The 20,888-nt window shown below is 37.7% G+C and overlaps 2 protein-coding genes across 3 annotated transcripts in view; one reads left to right on the forward strand and one right to left on the reverse strand.

Moving 5' to 3' along the window:
* Positions 1-8,142, reverse strand: LOC306882437 (V-set domain-containing T-cell activation inhibitor 1-like). 2 transcript variants are annotated; one of them, XM_079437049.1, is made up of 5 exons: positions 8,094-8,142; positions 7,418-7,676; positions 5,631-5,978; positions 4,784-5,059; positions 1-2,990 (listed from the first exon to the last, which is right to left on the reverse strand). In XM_079437049.1, exons 2-5 carry the CDS (start codon positions 7,473-7,475, stop codon positions 2,866-2,868), a joined length of 807 nt encoding a protein of 268 aa, XP_079293175.1. In that variant the 5' UTR covers positions 7,476-7,676; positions 8,094-8,142; the 3' UTR covers positions 1-2,865. The 2 variants fall into 2 exon arrangements, with proteins under 2 accessions (XP_079293175.1, XP_079293176.1); XM_079437050.1 differs by having other exon boundaries at positions 7,414-7,676.
* A 10,504-nt stretch (positions 8,143-18,646) lies between these two features.
* The window catches only part of LOC306882897 (transcription factor IIIB 90 kDa subunit-like), a 49,931-nt gene continuing 47,689 nt past the window's right edge, over positions 18,647-20,888 (forward strand). The window contains exon 1 of the mRNA XM_079437892.1: positions 18,647-18,895. The gene's annotated coding sequence lies outside the window, so the exon portion shown is untranslated. The remainder of the gene's footprint in view (positions 18,896-20,888) is intronic.

Consider the following 20,888-nt stretch of genomic DNA (forward strand, 5'->3'; position numbering starts at 1 on the left):
TTTTTTTTTTTTAACCCAGTTCCTTGTTTTTTAACCAAGACAAAGACTGTCTTAAAAAGATGAAACTGAAGGCCATAGTCATTTAACACACGCTTTATTTGATTAATAACCAACTATGTGAAATTATTGCTACAGTACATGTTGTGTTAATGCATAATTAATGGATAAGCTAACAGAAGGGTGCTGGGTTGTGATTTATTCTAAATGTAGTGTATGGGAAAAAATAGCCATCAGCATCAGTTTACTCTGCATGATGTTTGAAGCAAGTCATACAACTAGCTGGATTCTACCTCGTTTGTACAGATTTGTTGTGTAGCCGTCATTCAAGTTATAATATGTCACTGATTTGACTGCAGAGATTACATTTAGTCAAAAAAATTCAAAGAAAACAAAACACATTTTTTCCCATGCAGGTTACTTAGTTTTTACTGCCCTTTTGTAAGAATGTACTGAATAAATAATTCATATTTGTGAAATGTATCACTACCGTGTGAACAGAGTTTCCACTGAACTGGATATTCAGGAGTTTCATGAAATGATTAAACTTTCAGCTCACTGATGCTCAATGGGGACTGCACCTTTTCAATACCCAAGCTCACTGGGGCCTTTTTATGGTGTTATTGAATTTCCTACATGTCCCTGCAGGGTCTTCAAAGTTTAACAGTAGATCTCAGGTATTAGGATTCGCTCCTCAAATAACATGTGCTTCAAGCTTGACCTCAATACAGAGTTAAATCAAACCCAGTTTAACAATAATTATGGTTATGATGTAAGACTGATACAGTCTTACATGAGATGGAAGTATCGCAATCACTGTATTATTGCCTATGAAAGTCAGGGGTGTCCAGTGTTGTTTTGGATCTCATTAACTTTCATTGTGTGGACAAAACAGTTGAAACTCTTTATATAATCTTTTGTGTTCCACAGAAGAAGGTACGTCATGCAAGTTTGGAATGACATGAAGATGCATAACTGATGACAGAATTTCAGTTTTTAAAGTTAACTACCAGGATATAAATGTGATGATAACCTGATGCCCTCATGAAACTCTATTCCTGTGTGTTTGTGTCTGTTTTCACTACTGTTTACTGTTAAAACTACTGTTTTCAGTGAGCTGCCTGGAAGAGAAACATAAAGATCATAACCTTACGCATATACATTATGCATGTAGCATATATATATATATATATATATATATATATATGTATATATGCATGCATGTAAAAGAAGTATTGAACACGTCACCAATTTTCCCAGTAAAAAAATAAATAAATCACCAGATGTCGGTGACATCCCAAGTAATCTATACATACAAAGAAAACAAAACAAATAAGTTCAGAAATTAAGTTATGTGTAATAAAATGGAATGACACAGGGAAAAAGTATTGGACAACTGAAATTAATTTAACACTTCGTATAAAAGTCTTTGTTGGTAATGACAGCTTCAAGACGCCTCCTGGAGAAACTAGTCGTGTGCATTGCTCATGTGATTTTGGCCCATTCTTCCACACAGTCTTCAAATCTCGAAGGTTCTGTGGGCCTCTTCTATGAACTCTGATCTTTAGTTCTTATTTTCAATTGGATTCAAGTCAGGTGAGTAGCTGGGCTATTCTGGCAGCTTTATTTTATTTTTCTGAAACCAGTCGAGAGTTTCCTTGGCTATGTTTGGGATCATTGTCTTGCTGAAATGTCAACCCTTGCTTCATCTTTATCATCCTTGCACTGTAGGTGGTGGGACTGAACCAGCTAATTTCCACTGACAAGGGGCATGATTGCTTTCTAATTACTGAAGGATTTCAGCTGGTGTCTTGGCTTTCCATGCCTTTCTGCACCTCCCTTTCTTCATGTGTTCAATACTTTTCCCCTGTGTCATTCCATTTTATTACACATAACTGAATTTCTGAACTTATTTGTTTTGATTTCTTATAGATTACTGGGTTGTTACCGACATCTGGTGAAAATTTCAAGTCAACAGCACCTTTAGAAATTAATTTACTGAGAAAAATGGTGAACGTGTTCAATACTTAATATACCCGCTGTGTATATATATATATATATATATGCTGTCCTTGTAGACACAAATATTAATAATAATATGGCACAATATATATATACATTTATTATTATGTATTTGATGATAAGCTTAAATTGTTCAATTCAACAAAGCCATCAACATGGCTGTCCCTTCCCTATGTTTATTGTGAAACAAGAGAACAGAGAATTAGGATGACACCTATTTTTGAAAAGGTTTATGGACAGAGTGCAACGCTTAGAATGTGTGTAATTATATTCTGGATTTGCATGGCTTAAAGTTCACCTGATTGTCTTCATAGTTCTATTACTGCTTAAGATAACCAGTACAAATTCAACATATGCAGATGTTCGGTGTATTACTTATGTCAAGGTATGTAGAATAAGTAATTTTACCTTGTAGTGTACAGAATCATGTTTTGCAGTAGTTAAAATATGAAATATTTCATTGCCAATTAAAAGTGTATAAACATGGTGGTATTGTTATATTTAAAATAAATTCCATATACAATATTATAATTTTTTTTAAATAAAACTGCACAACGGTCAATAAATAAATAAGCTGTAAAAAGATTAAGAAATTACTTTTGGAACATATCCATATGACTCCCACTTACGGTCTCTGTTATTTGTGTAAATTATTTAGAAATCCATTCTTGCGTAAAATTAGTGCATTTTGCAATTATTTTCATTTTACGCAAGAACAGTTTAATGAGCATGTGCTCTGTTTGCATTTCATGAATAACGCCAGTAATGTTTAGCACAACAAGTCGAAACATGCATGCAGACATTTTGGGAACAGCTACAACACCATGCATTAACACTCATGGTTCATCACAGGGAAGGTCTCTGCTTGTTCTGCTTCTGCACTGCTAACCAAACGATGCCAATAACCAGAAGAATGCAAACCACTAAGAGGACAGCAAGTACTATGATCATATGGCCTGTGGTGTCCTCATCTGAAACAGAAAAAGATAATTTGGTTTAATGTGTGACATCTGTTTGATAGTGTCAAATCAACTGTTAAATCCAGATCCAAATCTAAATCAAGTATTATAATCACAGCATATAAAAAGCAGACGTGCTTGCACAAAATCATTCAAACTTATTATTACAAAAACGTCTTGAGCTTTACAATCTCTAAGAGGAAAAATAGCCATCATTATGCAGGCAAATATATTTTTGAATAAACTGAATACAGCTTAACTATTAACATCACTGATCCTGTTGACACACTGGTGGGCTAGTTCTACATCCTTTGTGCAGTATAAATGTGCTCTTCACTGATGGACAATGTTTGCAGACTGTAATGAGGCTACAGAAGCTGCAATCATAATTTGCCAATAAAATACCCCAAATTGCAAAACAGCTGCCATGATTTCAAGACACAATGCCATTTAGCCATATAGTTATGTAAATATTTTTCATAATTAGGACTGCTAATTATGCGTTTCCCAACCCTTTTCTTGGAAGCACACCACAATACTCTCTTCCTAATCAAAATCCCTGATTTATTTCCTGACACATCAGCTCATTAGTAGTGAGTCAAAACTACAATACTGCATCCGAATATGCCTACTTTTCTACTATATAGCATGTGAAAAACAGTACTGTTTGTCTGAATACAGAGGATTAGGAGGTAGTCACACTAAAAAGAATCTTTTTGAAAAGATGCTGTAGAATTCAACTTCATATCATGAATGTTGCAAGGTCTGTAGAAATGTCACATGCTCACATCTAGTGTGACCACAGCATTACTCCAAGATTCTAAAGTGTGCATCTGGAATCACTTCATAATCCAAAGAAGCTATGGGAGACAAGTTGTGAAGATCAGTGTCAGCTATAGTCTGCCCCGACCCAGATTCCACTCCACAATAGATATTTGATCATGCTCATTTTCAAAAATGGTTTAATTATTATAGAGATGATTAAAGGAGCAACTTCATTTACATTAAGGGTAGTAGACTGTAATTTAAGGTTTGAGATTAGGATGTTCGGGGTTCATGGGCCAACATGGTGGATGTAGTACTTAAACCACCTACGAGGGGTTAGATCAAATGGAAATGATTGTTCAAGCCCATAGCCCACAGGCTAACCCTAAACCTGACCATTAACCATTAATTATTGGTTAATAGGAGTGCTGATACAGGAACATCTCATACTTGGGTAAATTACAGTAAGTCTGACTTTAAATTCAAACCATCTAAAAACACAGAGTCATTCTCAGTTTAACAGTTTAAATTGCTAGTAATTACCTTCTGGTTTTGAAGAGGGTGTAGCCAAAATAATAAACAAAATAATGAACAGTCTCAGTTTCAGTGCTGCACAGGAAAGATAAAACTGCACTATGAGATAACACTCCAAAGTTGTGTTACCAACGCTCAAGCCTCTTTAAATCATCCAGTACTTAGATGAATTTAATTTGCCTTTGCTTTCTTCTACATTATGAAAAAGTGTACAAATATGTGCTTCCACCTCTATCAGTCACATCAGCATTTCATAACAGGAAAAAATTATCTATGTATCAACTGAATCATTGTCTTATCTTTCCATAATTATTTGCTGTTAGACACGTTTAAAATCCTGCCAAAAGCAGACAAAGGAGTTCTTTGTAATATAGCAAGAAAATGAAGGCAACAAATTTCACTTGTAACAAGTCATACATGCCTTAAATGCATTAAGTAATGAATGACATGCTTCTAACTGTCAGTTTCTCACACACCATTTGCACACAGTAAATAAAGGTATTTACCATAGCTGAGGAAAACTGGTCTCTGCAGGTTCTGGTTAAGGAGGTGGTTCTTTAGTTTAAATGTGATATTAACCACTGGCTTCTGGGCCTCACAGATGCTCTTTATGACATAAAGTCCGTCTTCTGTCTGGCCGTGGATCTCCAGGTGATAGCTGAGGTTCTGGTCATGTTCCCCCAGCCAGATCACCTCAGGTTTGGGAAAACCTTCTGTTTCAAACTGCACTTTCAAAGCAGAGGAGTTTACATGGATGCTTAACCTGGGCTCAGAGTAAAGAGCTGAGAAAGACAAACATAATCAGCAGCGCTGTGTTAAAATGTACATCTTAAAAAACGTACATCTATGTAAAGTGCATATTAATTGATCTTATCAATAAAGTAAAGTCTAGCTGATCGACTGTTTTACAGTAAAGTATAGCTAGAAAACTTTGTTCACATGAAATCAAAATTTAAAATGTATTTTTATATTTCAAGGTTTTCGTGGCCATGAGAAAGCTGAAATATGATACATCCACAGCAAAACCACAGTTGGCATATTTTGCTAATTTCTCAGGATATTTAATCCTCAAATAAAGATAAACCTAAAGATAAAATGAAAAAGGAAGATGAATGGCTATTTGTTTTCAATTACTTTTATCTGTGTCAAAATGCACTGCGTGTTTCTGATTCAACAAACTGACTCCTAAGAGTCCAGCTGTATGCTTTTGAATCACAAAAGTACTGACTTGAACTAGCTGCTGTACATTTCAATTCATACGTTTATTTTTTGTGACTGAAAATGAAGCTGGGAGCTCCTGGAAAGTGGAAACATTGTACAACATATTCTCTCCAGTGTTCATCATATGCTTACCTCCATAAGTCACTTGCATCAAGGCTCTTCCGGTTCCCTTTGTATTGCTCACTATGCACAGGTACAAACCTGCATCTTTTGGTCTAACTGCTGCAATTCTTAGAGAGGCATTTCCTTTATGAAGCTCTGAAACATACAATGAGGTCCGATTGTGGTATTCTGGACTCTGTCGGTCCAATTGGTCCCGTTGATAATAGAAACTGTGGACAACCTGTGCATCCTCCTGTCGTTGCCAGGTAACAACCAAGTTGGAGAGGTCAGGATCAGGTGTGAACTCACAGCCCAGTACAGCTGGACGACCTCGGATTGCCAGCAGATGTTTATAAGGGACAGTCACCTCAAATGAGGCTGGAAGGAGACAGTGAGAACAATTTAGAGTTGCTTGAAGAAACACCCCTGGGCATATTTGTAAGGGGTCATATCATAAGACATCAAAATTTCCTTCATATTTTAATGTATTATGAAAACATAAACATTGGACAGCAATGATACAGCAAAAATGTTCACAGTCTCAAGCTCTTCACTGGCAAATATCCTGAGCTGTGACATGAAAAAAGCTCCATCTCAAGCTTGTAAGAGCCCTAAATATAACTGGCCACAGTATGACTGTAATCAAGAGCTTTATGGGCTTTCCTGTAGCTCAAATAGTAGCGCATTGTGCTAGCAATGCCAAAGTCATGGGTTTGATTCCCAGGGAAAGCAAGAGCTGATTAAAAAAAATGTAAAAACTGTAACTTGAATGCAATGTAAGTCGCTTTGGATAAAAGCGTCTGCTAAATGTAAATGTATACATTTAGTCATTTAGCAGACGCTTTTATCCAAAGCGACTTACAAATGAGGACAATAGAAGCGAACAAAACCTGTAGATTAAACCTGTTTAATAAAACACAAAATAATATTTTTCTTCCTGCTACACTAAAAATAGATAAAATAAAATAGATAGATAAAATCTAATAGTAGGAAAATAGACTAAGTATACTTATCTAGAAATTCAGTCAATGTTTGCCCTTCTATATAGTGCAGTGTTTCTTTACATTCTTTCTTGACTCTGTAATTATTAGGGCAGGGACTGAACACATATCAGAAAGCCAAACCCTGTAGAGGGGGAAAAAAACACCTCCAATGTGTATAAACACCAACACGGAACAGCAACGGTAACACAAATATCTTCATCCACAAACCCTTCACAACCAAACAATCCTGAGCTCTGATGTGAAAGAAAAAATAACTAACAAAAACAAAACACTTTTAAGAGCCCTAAAAGTAACTGATCACTGGTAAAACATCTATAATATTATGAAATATTTCATATTTAAAAATTGCTTGAAAAAATATTTTAGAACATGTAGAACATCAGGAGCTAGACCAACCAGGTTCATCTGTCTTAACTCCAATTCAGCTCTGCCAAAATATTTTATTTGATTCGAGCCAGGAGAGGAAAGAAATAATTTAATCAAGTAAACATTTTAAGATTCAGTTCAGTTCATATTTATCTGCCAAGACTAACAGTTTTTAATTTTAAGGGAAAAAGAGAAAAAAATCCCTATAGTTAAATGAAGGTCACATTAAAACTGTCTTAGAAACGTTTTACCATCCCTTCATCGTTGTGCCAGCCAGGCACAGACATTCAATCTTTAACTAAAAATGTGAATACATTTTAATTTTTTTACAAGTTGGTGTAGCCTACTTGATTTCCAAGATATGCATAGCCTATGCATGACACAGTGACACTGTTGTATATTATAACGCCTTTCGATTTCTTTTCATTAAATGTAAGTCTTACCCACAAGAACATCCACGACGCACAAAAGGAGCCAAAGCATTGTGCTTAGAGTTCAGGAACATGGTTTGAATAACGAAGCAGTTCAGTGCAGCGCTGATGATCACATGCCAGTAAGAAATAAAACTTATACATCAATCTTCTTCAGTCTTCTTCTTCATGATTTACATGATCTGTAATAAAGCCATGGCATCTGTGTGCTCCGACTCTAGGACTTGAGCGTCCCGCTTCCATTCCTTTCAAGTTAGGACAACCCCAGCCCACACCTACAAGATACGTCACATATAAAATGGTAAAAATGTGACACACAGCAGCCACAACAGCACTTGTTTTATTTATTTTTTCCTTTTTATTCGAAACATTCCCAAACGGATTAACTATATCATGAAATATCTTGATTCTCACCTTTATGGATTATGTTAGTTGATATGGGCGATAGTCAAAGTAACCTGTCTGTTTATGGGTGTCATGCCATAACATATTTTTAATACGACTGACTTTATATTTAATGAGAATTTAACATTGAAAGTTAATGTGAATAAAAAGTTAGGCTACTAATCATAACACTTTTATTGTACAGAAAGAGAGCAAAGAACATTTTTACTGACAGTCTAGAGCAAGCACTCTCAAAAACTCCCATTAAAATCACTGAAGCTGTTTACACTGTGAAATGAGTATCTTACCTACAGATTCATACACACATTTGCACTTTGTTGTTTCTGACGAGATAATTCGCCAGAGGGAGGTATTCAGTCAGTGAGCATGTGAAGAAAACACGCATTATAGCGATGACTCATCTGAACACCTCTGATTGGTCATTGCATTCACAAGCTCAACAGCATCGTGTGTGATTAGTTATAATGCACAGTGCTTATTTACCTCTGCCCACTAACTTCACAACATTACAAAAGACTTATACTTATGTGCATTTCCAATGGCGCAGATGGTAAAGCCCGAGTCCGCGTCTGCCTTTCGCCGAAATCGTTCTTCTCCCTTTTTACATCTCTTATTACATCGGAAAGGCATTTGTTTTCAATAAAAATACAAATGAAGGAAATAATCGAAAAGTTAAAAAAAAAGTGTCGGGTAGGATTAGGTGTATCTGAGCAGCAGGTACGCTCAGATGCTTTACTTTGCTGTGTCTCGATGCGCGAGAAACTAGTGAAAACACAGAATGAAGTTTCATTTATATGGACTCTGACTGAGCCAAGTGCAATAGAGTTGAGGAAGCAGCAGTGTGGAATTCAAGGCTGTAGCTAAATGAGTTTAATTTATTAGGGCATTCTTCATGTCATGTGGACTGGATTTGACTGACGGCGCTCTGAAAAGTGCACAGACATATTCGCTGAATTAGAGATGGTAAAAGTGGATGGGTCCAATATCATTGGTTTTCCTCCATACAATGGTCGACGCCCATAAACACATTATTAATAAAATCAAACTATGTACAGTATAGCATGGTTTATTAATAACGTGTTTATTGCGTTTGGTATTTTAAAAACACTGTTTTAATGCATTAAGCCACGTTAAGCATTTTAAAATGTCCTGGCATCTGGAGATTTGCCTATAGCGGGCAAACTGACTGAATAATATATTTGAATATATGTTGTGTATGCTGGCAGATGAATTATAACACGACACAATTGTCTGCTGTGTTAACTCACGTTAGTTTTTACTGAACTGTTAACTGCGTAACTTTCCAATACAGTCATTATATTGGGTCACCCCTAGAGGGCAGGCTTATCACAAAACTAAGATACCCAATAGTACATACATTACACTTTCCTTCCCCACTAGATTAATCATACTAGGAAATAAGAAATACATAACTACAACTTACTGTATAACATTTACAGTTAACCTAAACAATGCTAACTACAACAAAGCTACAAATCAAGCCTTTGTGGAGGTTTTCTATATCTCTCAGGATAACGTCTCTGAGGTTCAGGTGCAACTGGAATCATCACAGCTGGTTTGACATCGGGCAGTTCAGAGTCGTTCACATTAACTGAGGTAGGAGGGTCAGCCTCAACAGCCTCATTGTCCTTGTTATTTGAATCAGGGACATTGTCAGGTGAATCGGGAATAGACAACAGTGATGGTTTTGTCTGACGATCCACCAGCTGATCAGCATGGCGTCTCCATGTGTTATCTCCAACCTTTACTGTGTACATCAAAGGTCCAGTTCTGGTGGTGATGGTACCCGGTTGCCACTTTTCCAGTCTGTAGTCACGTGCTAAGACTTCTTGTCCTACTTGGAAGTTTCTGGTTGATCTGTCCTTCATGTGTGCAAATTGTTTGTTTTCCACATCACGACGAACATCAGGTTTGATGAGATCCAATCGAGATCTTAAATTTCTCTTGAGGAACATCATCGCTGGTGTTTGACCAGTCGTGGAGTGTGTGGCATTTCTGTACATGAAAAGGAAGTTGTCTATTTTGTGTTGGATCGAGATGTTGTCATTGTCCATTGCCTTTATTGCTTTCTTGAAAGTCTGTACAAATCTTTCAGCCAAGCCATTAGTGGCAGGATGGTATGGTGCGGAAGTGATGTGCTTGACTCCGTTCAACTTCATGAATTTCTGAAACTCGTCTGAGACAAACTGTCGTCCATTATCCGTGCAAATCTGTTCGGGAAGTCCGTTCCTGGAGAATATTGTTCTCAGCACAGAAACAGTCTTTTCGGATGTGGTTGTCTTCATTGGAACAACTTCTGGCCACTTAGAATGCGCATCCACGGCAATCAAGAACATGGAGTCCTTGAATGGTCCAGCAAAGTCGACGTGGACTCTTTGCCACGGTGATGACGGCCATTCCCAGGGATGCAAGGGAGCTAATGGTGGTGAGTTCTGGGTCTTTTGACAACCTGGACAAGCCTTGGCCAGGTCCTCAATCTGCTTGTCAATTCCCGGCCACCACATATAACTGCGGGCAAGGTTCTTCATCTTTACAGTGCCTAAATGTCCTTCATGCAGTGTGTCCAACATCTTACTGCGCAATTTTGAAGGAATTACAACTCGTAATCCACACATCAGAGTTCCTTGACACACAGAAAGTTGTTCTCTCCTCGCTGAGAATGCTGGATACAGTGAGATCCCATGTGCTGGCCATCCTCGTACTGTGATGTCATAGACCTTAGACAATGTTGGGTCATTACGGGTTTCTCTCTGGATAGTGGCATTTGCTACGGGTAACTGACTCACGACTGAGGTGTGAAACACATCAGCTGGATCCATAGCCTTTGACTCTACCATCATCTTCAATGGAAGACGTGACAAGCCGTCCGCGTTACCATGTAGTTTGGTGCCTTTGTACTCAATATCATAGTGGTGAGCACCCAAGAAGAGTGACCAACGCTGCAGCCGTGCCGAGGCCATTACTGAGACACCCTTCCGAGCGTTGAAGATTGAGACCAAGGGCTGATGGTCTGTGATCAGGGTAAACCGTTGACCATACAGATAATGGTGGAATTTCTTTACACCCCACACAAGACTAAGTGCTTCACGATCTATTTGTGTGTAATTGCGTTCTGCTGTCGTTAATGATCTTGATGCGAAGGCTATTGGTTTCTCGGTGCCATCTGGAAACTTGTGTGACAGCACTGCACCGATTCCATATGGCGACGCATCGCATGCTAGCCTGATTGGCATAGATGGATTGAAGTGTGTCAACACTACATCAGAAGTTATGAGCCTTTTGGTCCTTTGGAAAGCTTGCTCACAGCTGTCTGACCATATCCACCGTGTCCTTGTTTGCAACAATGCGTTCAAAGGATGTAGTTCAGTGGAGAGGTTTGGAAGAAATTTGTTGTAGTAGTTCACAAGTCCTAGATATGATCGGAGTTGAGACACATTCTGTGGATGCGGAGCACTTAATACAGCTTCAATTTTGTCCTGCGACTTGTGTAGACCATCTTTGTCTATCACATGACCACAGTAAGAAATCCGCGACCTGAAAAACTCACATTTTTCTTTATTGGCTCTTAGTCCATACTCACACAATCTCGTCAGCACCCGTTGTAAGTTTTGGAGGTGATCTGTATCATCCTTTCCTGTTACAATGATATCGTCCAGGTAACACTGTGTTCCTGGAATACCCTGCAACACCTGGTCCATTGCTCTTTGCCACAATGCAGGGGCTGAGGCAATTCCAAACACAAGGCGGTTGTACTGATAGAGCCCTTTATGTGTGTTGATGGTCAAGAATTTCTTGGATTGCTCGTCCATCTCCATTTGGAGGTAAGCTTGGGCCAGGTCAATTTTTGAGAAGTGTTCTCCACCAGACAAGGATGCAAAAATGTCTTCAATGCGTGGCAGGGGATACTGTACTGCATGAAGCACTGGATTAATGGTCACTTTAAAATCCCCACAAATACGGACATCTCCTGTCTTCCCCTTTTTGATCACTGGGACTATGGGTGTTGCCCATTCACTCCATTCGACCTTTGTCAGAATTCCCATTTTGTCCAAATTATCCAGCTCTGCCTCCACCTTGGGACGAATTGCGTACGGGACTGGGCGAGCTTTAAAAAATTTTGGAGAAGTGTCTTCTTTCAACTCCAGATTCGCTTTTATTCCCTTAAGTGTTCCTATTCCTTTCTGAAACACAGGTTCTGCATTTTCTATAATTTGCGCTAGAGTCCTTTGTGTCTCTTTGTTTGTGACTTGTTGGGACACTTCCAGGTTTTTTATTGTGTGCCAGTCCAGAGGTATTTTCCTCAGCCACTCGCGTCCGAACAATGCAGGCCCTCCATTTTCTAGCACATACAAGTTCAACTGATGCTGATTTTCTTTGTACTTCACAGTTACTGATAATTTTCCTTTCGGAGACACTTTTTCACCAGTATAGGTCTTTAATATCACTGATGTGTTTTGCAGTGGTATTTTTGAGAACAGTCGTTGGTAATCGGCTGCTGAGATGACCGACAAGGCCGATCCAGTGTCTAACTCCATTTTGAGTTTAACTCCTGACACTTCTGGTGTAAGCCAAATAACTCTTCGATCTATGTCCTTAATATGGTACAGTTCCAAACATGAAAGATCATCCGTACCTGAACTGGTGCTTGCTTCATTTTCAGTTACTTGATGTACAGTGGCGGATTTACGTTTCACTTTGCGTGTTCTGTCTTTTGGAATCCTCGGTTTATCCATTTTGCATACTCTCTCAATGTGCCCCTTTTTATGACATCTCCTGCACTCTTTATCCTTGAACCAGCAGTCATTCACATCATGAGACATTTTTCCGCAGCGATAGCATTTCTGTTTTCTTTCTGATTTCAGTGACAATTTATTTGTTGCACATTCCATTGTTTTTTGTTGCAATTCCAATGCATCTTTTGCTGCAGTCTCCATGGATATTGCTATGTTCAGTGCACGATTGAGTGTCAAGTCTTTTTCTGTTAACAGTCTTTTTTGTGTGCTTTCATTGTGCATTCCACACACAAGCCTGTCTCTTAATGCATCTGCCAGTCCAGCTCCGAATTGACAATGTTCTGACAATCGGCGTATTTCAGCTATGTATTCGGAAATGCTTTCTCCTTTAGCTTGGTTACGTTTATGGAATCTGAATCTTTCCGCAATTACTAGAGGTTTAGGGTTCAAATGTTCATTTAAAATGTCCACTATTTGCTGGAATGTTTTATCCGCTGGCTTTTCAGGGGTTAACAAACTACGGAGCAATCCATACGTCTTTGCTCCCATCACGCTCAGCAAAACGGCCACTTTCTTCTCATCTTCAACGGCATTAGCCTGACAGTATAACTCCACTCTTTCCACATAAGTTCCCCAATCCTCAGCATTACTATCAAATGCGGCGATTGTTCCAATCATTGACATTTTTGCTCGTTTGCAGTTTAGCGTTACACATTAATTAGCTTTCTCTCTCGTTCATGTAACTCACACGCTCATTTTGCAATCTTTCTTTTCCTGTTTGTGTCCATTCAGGTCTAGTTGTTGCACGCGTGGTGTTGATCCAGACTCGTCGCCAATTTTGTTGTGTATGCTGGCAGATGAATTATAACACGACACAATTGTCTGCTGTGTTAACTCACGTTAGTTTTTACTGAACTGTTAACTGCGTAACTTTCCAATACAGTCATTATATTGGGTCACCCCTAGAGGGCAGGCTTATCACAAAACTAAGATACCCAATAGTACATACATTACAATATATTTTGCCAATATCTCGCCTTAGACAATACTTCCAATATTTCCCTTACAGTACACAATAACTTTACATGAAAAATTGGACTTTCAGTAATTTTTTATTTTAAAAATTGTGTTCTGTACATCTATGAAAGGATGTATTGGCATAAAACTCACTGTGAATCACTAAGTAATACAAGCTTTACAGTTTGACAATGTGTTATTTTAAAAGTAATTTTAATTAAAAATACATCGGACGTTTTTACCCAGTCGGTGGAATTGTCAGACGGTCCCTTAACCATCAAGTATATAGCGCTTTAAACCGCATATGCAACCACTTTATATCGACATTTTTTTTTAAACACATTATTAATGAATCATACTATACTGTACATAGTTTGATTTTATTAATAATGTGTTTACTGAGTTTGGCATTTTAAAAATACTCTCTTAAGGCATTAAGCCAGGTTAAGCCCTATTACTTATGGGAGGAAAACGCTTTACGGGTAATTACGTTCTTATTCTGCGTTAGCGTTACGTTCTTATTCTGGACTCATCTGCTTGTCTATACATGGCATGCTTTATTAATAATGTGTTTATTGAATTTGGCCTTTTAAAAACACTGTTTTAATGCATTAAGCCAAGTTAAGCATTTCCAAATGTCTCGGCATCAGAAGTAGCCTACAGCTGCTTCCTTTTACACTGAAATGCCTTCCGTTTGCACTGAAAAGTTCACGCACGGCACATCCACACATGAAATCACTTGCATATCATATATAAACAACTAAATTTGTTTCGTGGCCTAATGGTTAGAGAGTCGGACTCGTAATCGAAAGGTTGCGAGTTCGAGCCCCCGGCCGGCAGGAATTGTAGGTGGGGGGAGGGAATGTACAGCGCTCTCTCCACCCTCAATACCACAACTGAGGTGCCCTTGAGCAAGGCACCGAACCCCCAACTGCTCCCCGGGCGCTGCAGCATGGCTGCCCTGCCCACTGCTCTGGGTGTGTGTGTGTGTGTGTGTGTGTGTGTGTGTGTGTGTGTGTGTGTGTGTGTGTGTGTGTGTGTGTGTGTGTGTGTGTGTGTGTGTGTGTGTGTGTGTGTGTGTGTGTGTGTGTGTGCATTTGTTCACTACTCACTGCTGTGTGTGTGCACTTGGATGGGTTAAACGCAGAGCACCAATTTCGAGTATGGGTCACCATACTTGACAATACGTCACGACTTAAAGCATGCGTCTTTCTTATCAGAATTGTATATGTTTGTGAATTTTATTTTGTATGTTTGCACAAGTGTTTTATGGGTGCGTATGCACGCATCCAGTTTATATGTATGTGCGAGTGTTTATAGGTGTATATGCATGGATCAAGTTTATATGTATACGCAAGTTATGCACAAGTGTATATGCATTCATTACTAACAAAATGTATTGGTATGGATTTCATATTAGTGTGAACGTGTCTTTCATATATATATATTTTGAAAATCCAATAGTATACATGTGAGTAATTTACATGCATGTGTTTTATGTATGTATTGATAAGCAAAGTTTGATTTAAATCCTACGTGGCGCCTCATAGTTTCACAATACATGAATTACACTTACTAGTAACAGTAAAATGCTGCAAATAATTTTTTCTTACACTGGAAACGCGATTTACACCTTTAAGCTTCTCTTGCGCATGCAAATTTAATTTACGCTTACAGTCTTATGTACACTTCCACAACTCTTACCCTGCGCATGCAAATCTTTATGGCATTATTTTACCCCTATAATTTTACCTTCATATGTGCCCCACCCAGGGATCTAGAGCAGGACTGAGATCTAAGAGTATGAAAGCTTTTGAGTCGTCAGTCACTAATTACAAGGGCAAGGCTAAAACAGCAGTATTAACAGGAATTTAGTCTTAAGCTTAAGTCTTAAGCTTAATTAAGTTTAAATATTTTTTTATGCTAATGATGAAGAGACATATAACTGACAGTTATTAGCCTATAGAGACTTCAGACTCCAACAATACAGAGATTAAAGACATCTCTAAAACAAGAAACTTGCACATTTTCTTTGATTAATATGTATTCACTTAGTAGACACTTTTATCCCAGGCTACACACACACACACACACACACACACATCAATCGAGGTGTTAATTTTTATAGTATTAATATATTCATTTAAATATACATTTTTTAAAACTTGTTGGCTTTTCTCTGCACATGATGGGTATTTTTGTTGCAAGCGTGTGTCAGGGCAAGAGCGAAAGGTTCTTATGTTTGTTTCTCTCTTCTTTTATATCCTTTTGTGCCCTCGAGTACAGGGCGGGTCTGTTAAGAATAGCCAGTCTGGGCTAAATTAACCGTGGGTGTGTGAGAGAGAGAGAAAATCCCATGCATATGGTCAGTCAGAATAGCCCCGTTCTGCTCTATATTTAGTCTCTAAATGCTGGTATGGAACACATTAAAGTTTAGAGCACATATTTAAAAAGCCAGTGTCTCTAATTTTTTATTTTTTATTTTTTTTACAAGTTAGTGTAACCTACTTGATTTCCAAGGTATGCATACAAGTATGACACAATGACACTGTTGTATATTATAACACCTTCCGATTTTTTTTCATTAAATGTGGTTTAAATAACAAAGCAGTTCAGTGCAGCGCTGATGATCACATGCCAGTCAGAAATAAAACTTGTACATCAATCTTCTTCAATCTTATTCTTTACTATTTATGTGATCTGTAATAAAGCCATGGTCAGAAGCTAAACAGTACAGTATCTGTGTGCTCCGACTGTAGGACTTGAGCATCCCACTTCCATTCCTTTCAAGTTAGGACAACCCAGCCCACACCTACAAGATACATTGCCCCACCTGGTGATCAAATATTTAAAGAGCACTTCTAAGAAGATGAATGCTTTTGAGTACAGTAGTCACTATTTACAACGACAAGCTTAAACAGAAGCTTTGATAAGAATGAAATCTTAAATAAAATTTTATTTAAGATTTTATTAAATTAAATCTTAAATAAAATTTTTATAAATAAAATTTTATGCAAATAAAAGAGATTTGACTTACATTTAAGATACTTGTCTGACATTTATTCCTCAGAGACTTCAGTTCAGTATGCAGATTAAAGACATCTGTAAAACACAGTGATGGAAATTTGCCATTTGCACTGATTAACATGCATTTAGTAGACACTTATTAAGTGATAAGTGACGTGTCACGTGACATACAGCCAAGTATGGTGACCCATACTCGGAATTTGTGCTCTGCATTTATCCCATCCCAGGCCACGACTTCCCCACAAGGAATTCCCCCACAATGGTTACAAATTACAAGTAACTTTAGAAGTACTATAATCATGCATACCATACACATATATTCACGTTTCATTCCGCAAGTAGACAAAGACACATTTGAGTAATTCTAAGAATGTAAAGTTGATGAATGATGAAAAATAATAAAATATCAAATTTGCTCTAAACATTAATGTTCAAAATTATTCAACTCCCAAAAGTCAAAATCGGTGCAGTGTTTTATTGTTTAAAACCACCAATAAACACTGCTTGGGGGTGCTTAGAAGCTTCTGTCACCTCTCTACTGCAATCTTGGCCCATTGCTCGCCAGAAAAAGCTTTCAGATCACTGATAATCTTTGGCTTTCACATTGCCACTGCTTTCGTCAAATTCAACAAAATATTTTGAATGAGAATTAAATCTTGAGACTTAAAAGGCCACTTAAGAACATTCTACGACCAATCCCTGAACCAAGCATAAGCAGATTTGGATGTATACTTTGGGATGATTGTCCTCCAGGAAAGTCCATTGATCATCTTCAGTCTTTGCATCACAATAAAAGGCATCACAATCCATCATGCCTTTCATACAGTTTTGATTTCTATTTCCTGCAAGAGTAAAACACCCCCATAACAACACTGCTTCTCCTCCATGTTTGACCATTGGAGATGGTGTTCTTCTGCTCATTAGCTTTTGACTTTTTTGGACCAGACATACGCTGATTCATAGGTCCAAAAAGTTAGTTGGGTCACATCACTCCATAAAACATTCATCCAGAACTCCACAGGTCTATCCAAATGAATTTTAGCATGTTCAAGTCGGCCTTTTGTGTTCTTCTTGGTCAAGAGGGCCATACTTGCCTTGTGTTCTTATACTCTGCATTGAAATGTTTTTCCTTCTTTAATCTTTCAAATCCATCTTTTCAAGTTCATGTTTTCCTCAGTTGCTGTGATCAATGATTTCATGAATGTACTTTTTCTTCAACACACTCAAATGTTTTTTTGGTAAAACACATTTTAAGCTAAGGAATAAGGCTACCAGCTGTGTCTCTAGGAATTTTTAATGACTTGGAAATCTTCATATAGCCTTAGACTTTCCAAAGTAGCTAATAAAACTATTTCTTCACTTCAGCTTCTCTATAGCTTTTGTGAGAGCTCTGTTAACTTATCAAATTGGCTACTCAACTTCAGCACATGCATGGGCTAATTGTATGTACGTGTGTAACAACTCAAGCTACTTCTATTTTCTAATAGTTTCTAAATGCTTAATTGTGTTTTAGGATAAGTTTGTTACCCACCATACAAATAAGTGACTAAAAACAGAAATGTTGAATAGAATAATTATGATATAGCTGTATTATTAAAGAATCTTATAACTAAAAAATATTACATTGTATATTGACATTATCACTTTTAATATGGCAGTAAAGTGTTATAGATACATTTTTTTAATGAGAAAAGCTTGTATTGGGGGATTCCATAGCCTACTATATAGTCCTAATTATTACATTTTAGTGTTGTACTATGCACATTATGGATATTCTTATCTTGCTGAATTCTATGGAGCACAAAGTTGCAAGCTACGTTTACATGTTACGTCAGTGTGATCAGTGCGTTTCCGACCATGTTATCACACAGGGAAAACTAGCAATGAATTACTACTCTGTTGTATATTTTGCGTCGTATACTTTTATATTTACATATTTCTGCGAAATAATTGTTTTAAAATAAACGGTAGCGTTTATAATATGGTGTCATTGTCTCTTACAGTATATTATAATGTAGGCGAGCAGTTGTCCCCCCCCCCCGGACTCACTCACATTGGTATGAGCCGTATCTCACGCTGCCTGGAAACATGTGGCTGTGTTTTTACCGGCTTGTCATGTAGATAAATATATCTCGGCTTTTGATGAATAAATCAGTGATACAGTATGCAAAACGACTGAGAAGCAAGAATACACAGTTGTTATCTCGACAGACAGGAACCGAAAGGGCTTTTACGGGCTCTCTGGATCAGAAAGGTGAAGCCTGCGCTTGGTTATCTTCCAACTGTTCGAGGTACTTCTTCTTTTAAATCTTAATGATTAACTAGTCGACATATGCACGGATCGGCGCAGTTATTCAACAGATTTTGGGGAATTCAGATTTGCTTGTCAAATAACGTTAGGTGATTGCCACGTTGGAAGCTGGATGCAACGATACTGATTGCATAACAGTGATTAGAAGCTCTAACTTCCTTTTACTCTCAAGGATCGTGTTCATTTTTAGAGGATCTGATATGTATGATTTGGGTCCTGGGCGTTTAAATCGGTACCGAATGTGTCAGAATGCAACGTGGGCTTGTTAGTGGCGCATTTCGCTTTGTGTCCTCATAGCGGCGCTGCTGTGCCGCTTTTAACATTAGGAGCTTTTCTTAGACCAGTGATGTCAAAAGTATCACCTGGGAGCCCACAACACTGAATATTATATAGCTTTTTGATACCAAGGACCCCTAGATAGGGTGATCCCTTCCTTAAAAATATGAAACCAAATAGTGTTCAGATCTGGACTGTGACCAGGTCAAAACATAAGCCTAATGGACTTGTTCTCAAGCCGCTTCTTGGGTGTTAATTAATTAATTTTAATGAATTAATTAAACTTTATTTCCAGACTCAAGGTCCATTAGCAAGAAACAGACAACACAAACCAAAACAGTACACATTAAAAAAGACAGTTCTGCCAATACTTCCTCATAGAGGACTGATATCGCACATCAGTAAGCCTAGGATTTGTCAACAACATTATAATATTATTATGTGAATTGTCTAGCCAACAAATACATTTATACATCAAATTTCTCATTAAAGCAGGGGATGATTGTACTCTTGCCTTACAGAATATATCACTTGCACTGCATCTTGTTTTTTTCAGCAGGATCCACATACAGTCATTGTACGCAACCTGAAGCTTACATAGGCTCTCTTTCTTAAACTTAACCCACAAAGGAGCAGTATAAAAAGAAGTACAATATGCTCTAAAAAGGTTTATCTTTACCTGATCTGAACACACATAAAATTTTCTCACCAACATATTTGCTTGAGCATAAAACTTACGACGTTGCCTATACATATCATCAACATCACTCATTTCATTGTTAATGATATGACCTAAATATTTTGCAGTAATACATACATTTAAAACTCGGCCTGATAAATAAAAATCTGGGAAATTCAAATCTCAATGTTCTTTGGTTCTACGTATCATGGCAACACTCTTTTTTTGTATTGTATTGCACATCCCATAATCAGAACATATATTAAGCAACTGTTGAAAACCAGCACTACTTGGGGAAAAAGCAACTAGATCATCAGCATACATATAGTGATTGACTGTGGTATTACCAAGCATACATCCAGTCCTACAATCGCTTAGTTCTTCTGACAATTCGTTCATATAGACATAGAGACACTGCTCCGGGTGTGTGTTCACGGTGTGTGTGTGTTCACTGCTGTGTGTGTGCACTTTGGATGGGTTAAATGCAGAGCACAAATTCCGAGCATGGGTCACCATACTTGGCTGTATGTCACGTCACTTTCACTTTCACTTTTCACTTTAAAAAGAGCTGGTGAAAGTAAACCTCCTTGGCACACTCCATTACTTACTCTAAATGAATCTGAGACACAATTACCTCAATTTTATCTGCATACTTTGATTAGTGTACCAATATGTAAAATTGTTTAATATACTATTAGGTATGCCCCTTTGTCTTAGTTTACTGAACAACTTTTGATGATTAACTCTATCAACAGCTTTAGAAGCATCAATAAAGCCAATTATAACAGTGGAATTTTGTCTTTTATACAGTTCTACTACTTCCTCCAGAGCATATATACACAAATCAGTACTATGGTGAGCCTTAAAACCGAACTGATTGTCTGTGGTATCAAGATAAACACCTAATCGATCTAATATGATTCTTTCCAAAACCTTTGACACAACACTCGTTAAAAAGCAATTGGTCTACAGGTGCATCTCAAAAAATTAGAATATCGTGAAAGTTCATTTTTTCTTG

The sequence above is a fragment of the Barbus barbus genome (genome assembly GCF_936440315.1).
Source record: "Barbus barbus genome assembly, chromosome: 16".
NCBI lineage: Eukaryota > Metazoa > Chordata > Actinopteri > Cypriniformes > Cyprinidae > Barbus > Barbus barbus.

Coding starts and splice junctions, on each gene's coding strand:
- LOC306882437 (XM_079437049.1), bottom strand. CDS start 7,475: ATGTTCCTGAACTCTAAGCACAATGCTTTGGCTCCTTTTGTGCGTCGT. Junction 5,979..7,417: donor TGTGCGTCGTGGATGTTCTT/GTGGGTAAGACT, acceptor GTCTCCTTCCAG/CCTCATTTGAGGTGACTGTC. Junction 5,060..5,630: donor GATGCAAGTGACTTATGGAG/GTAAGCATATGA, acceptor TGTCTTTCTCAG/CTCTTTACTCTGAGCCCAGG.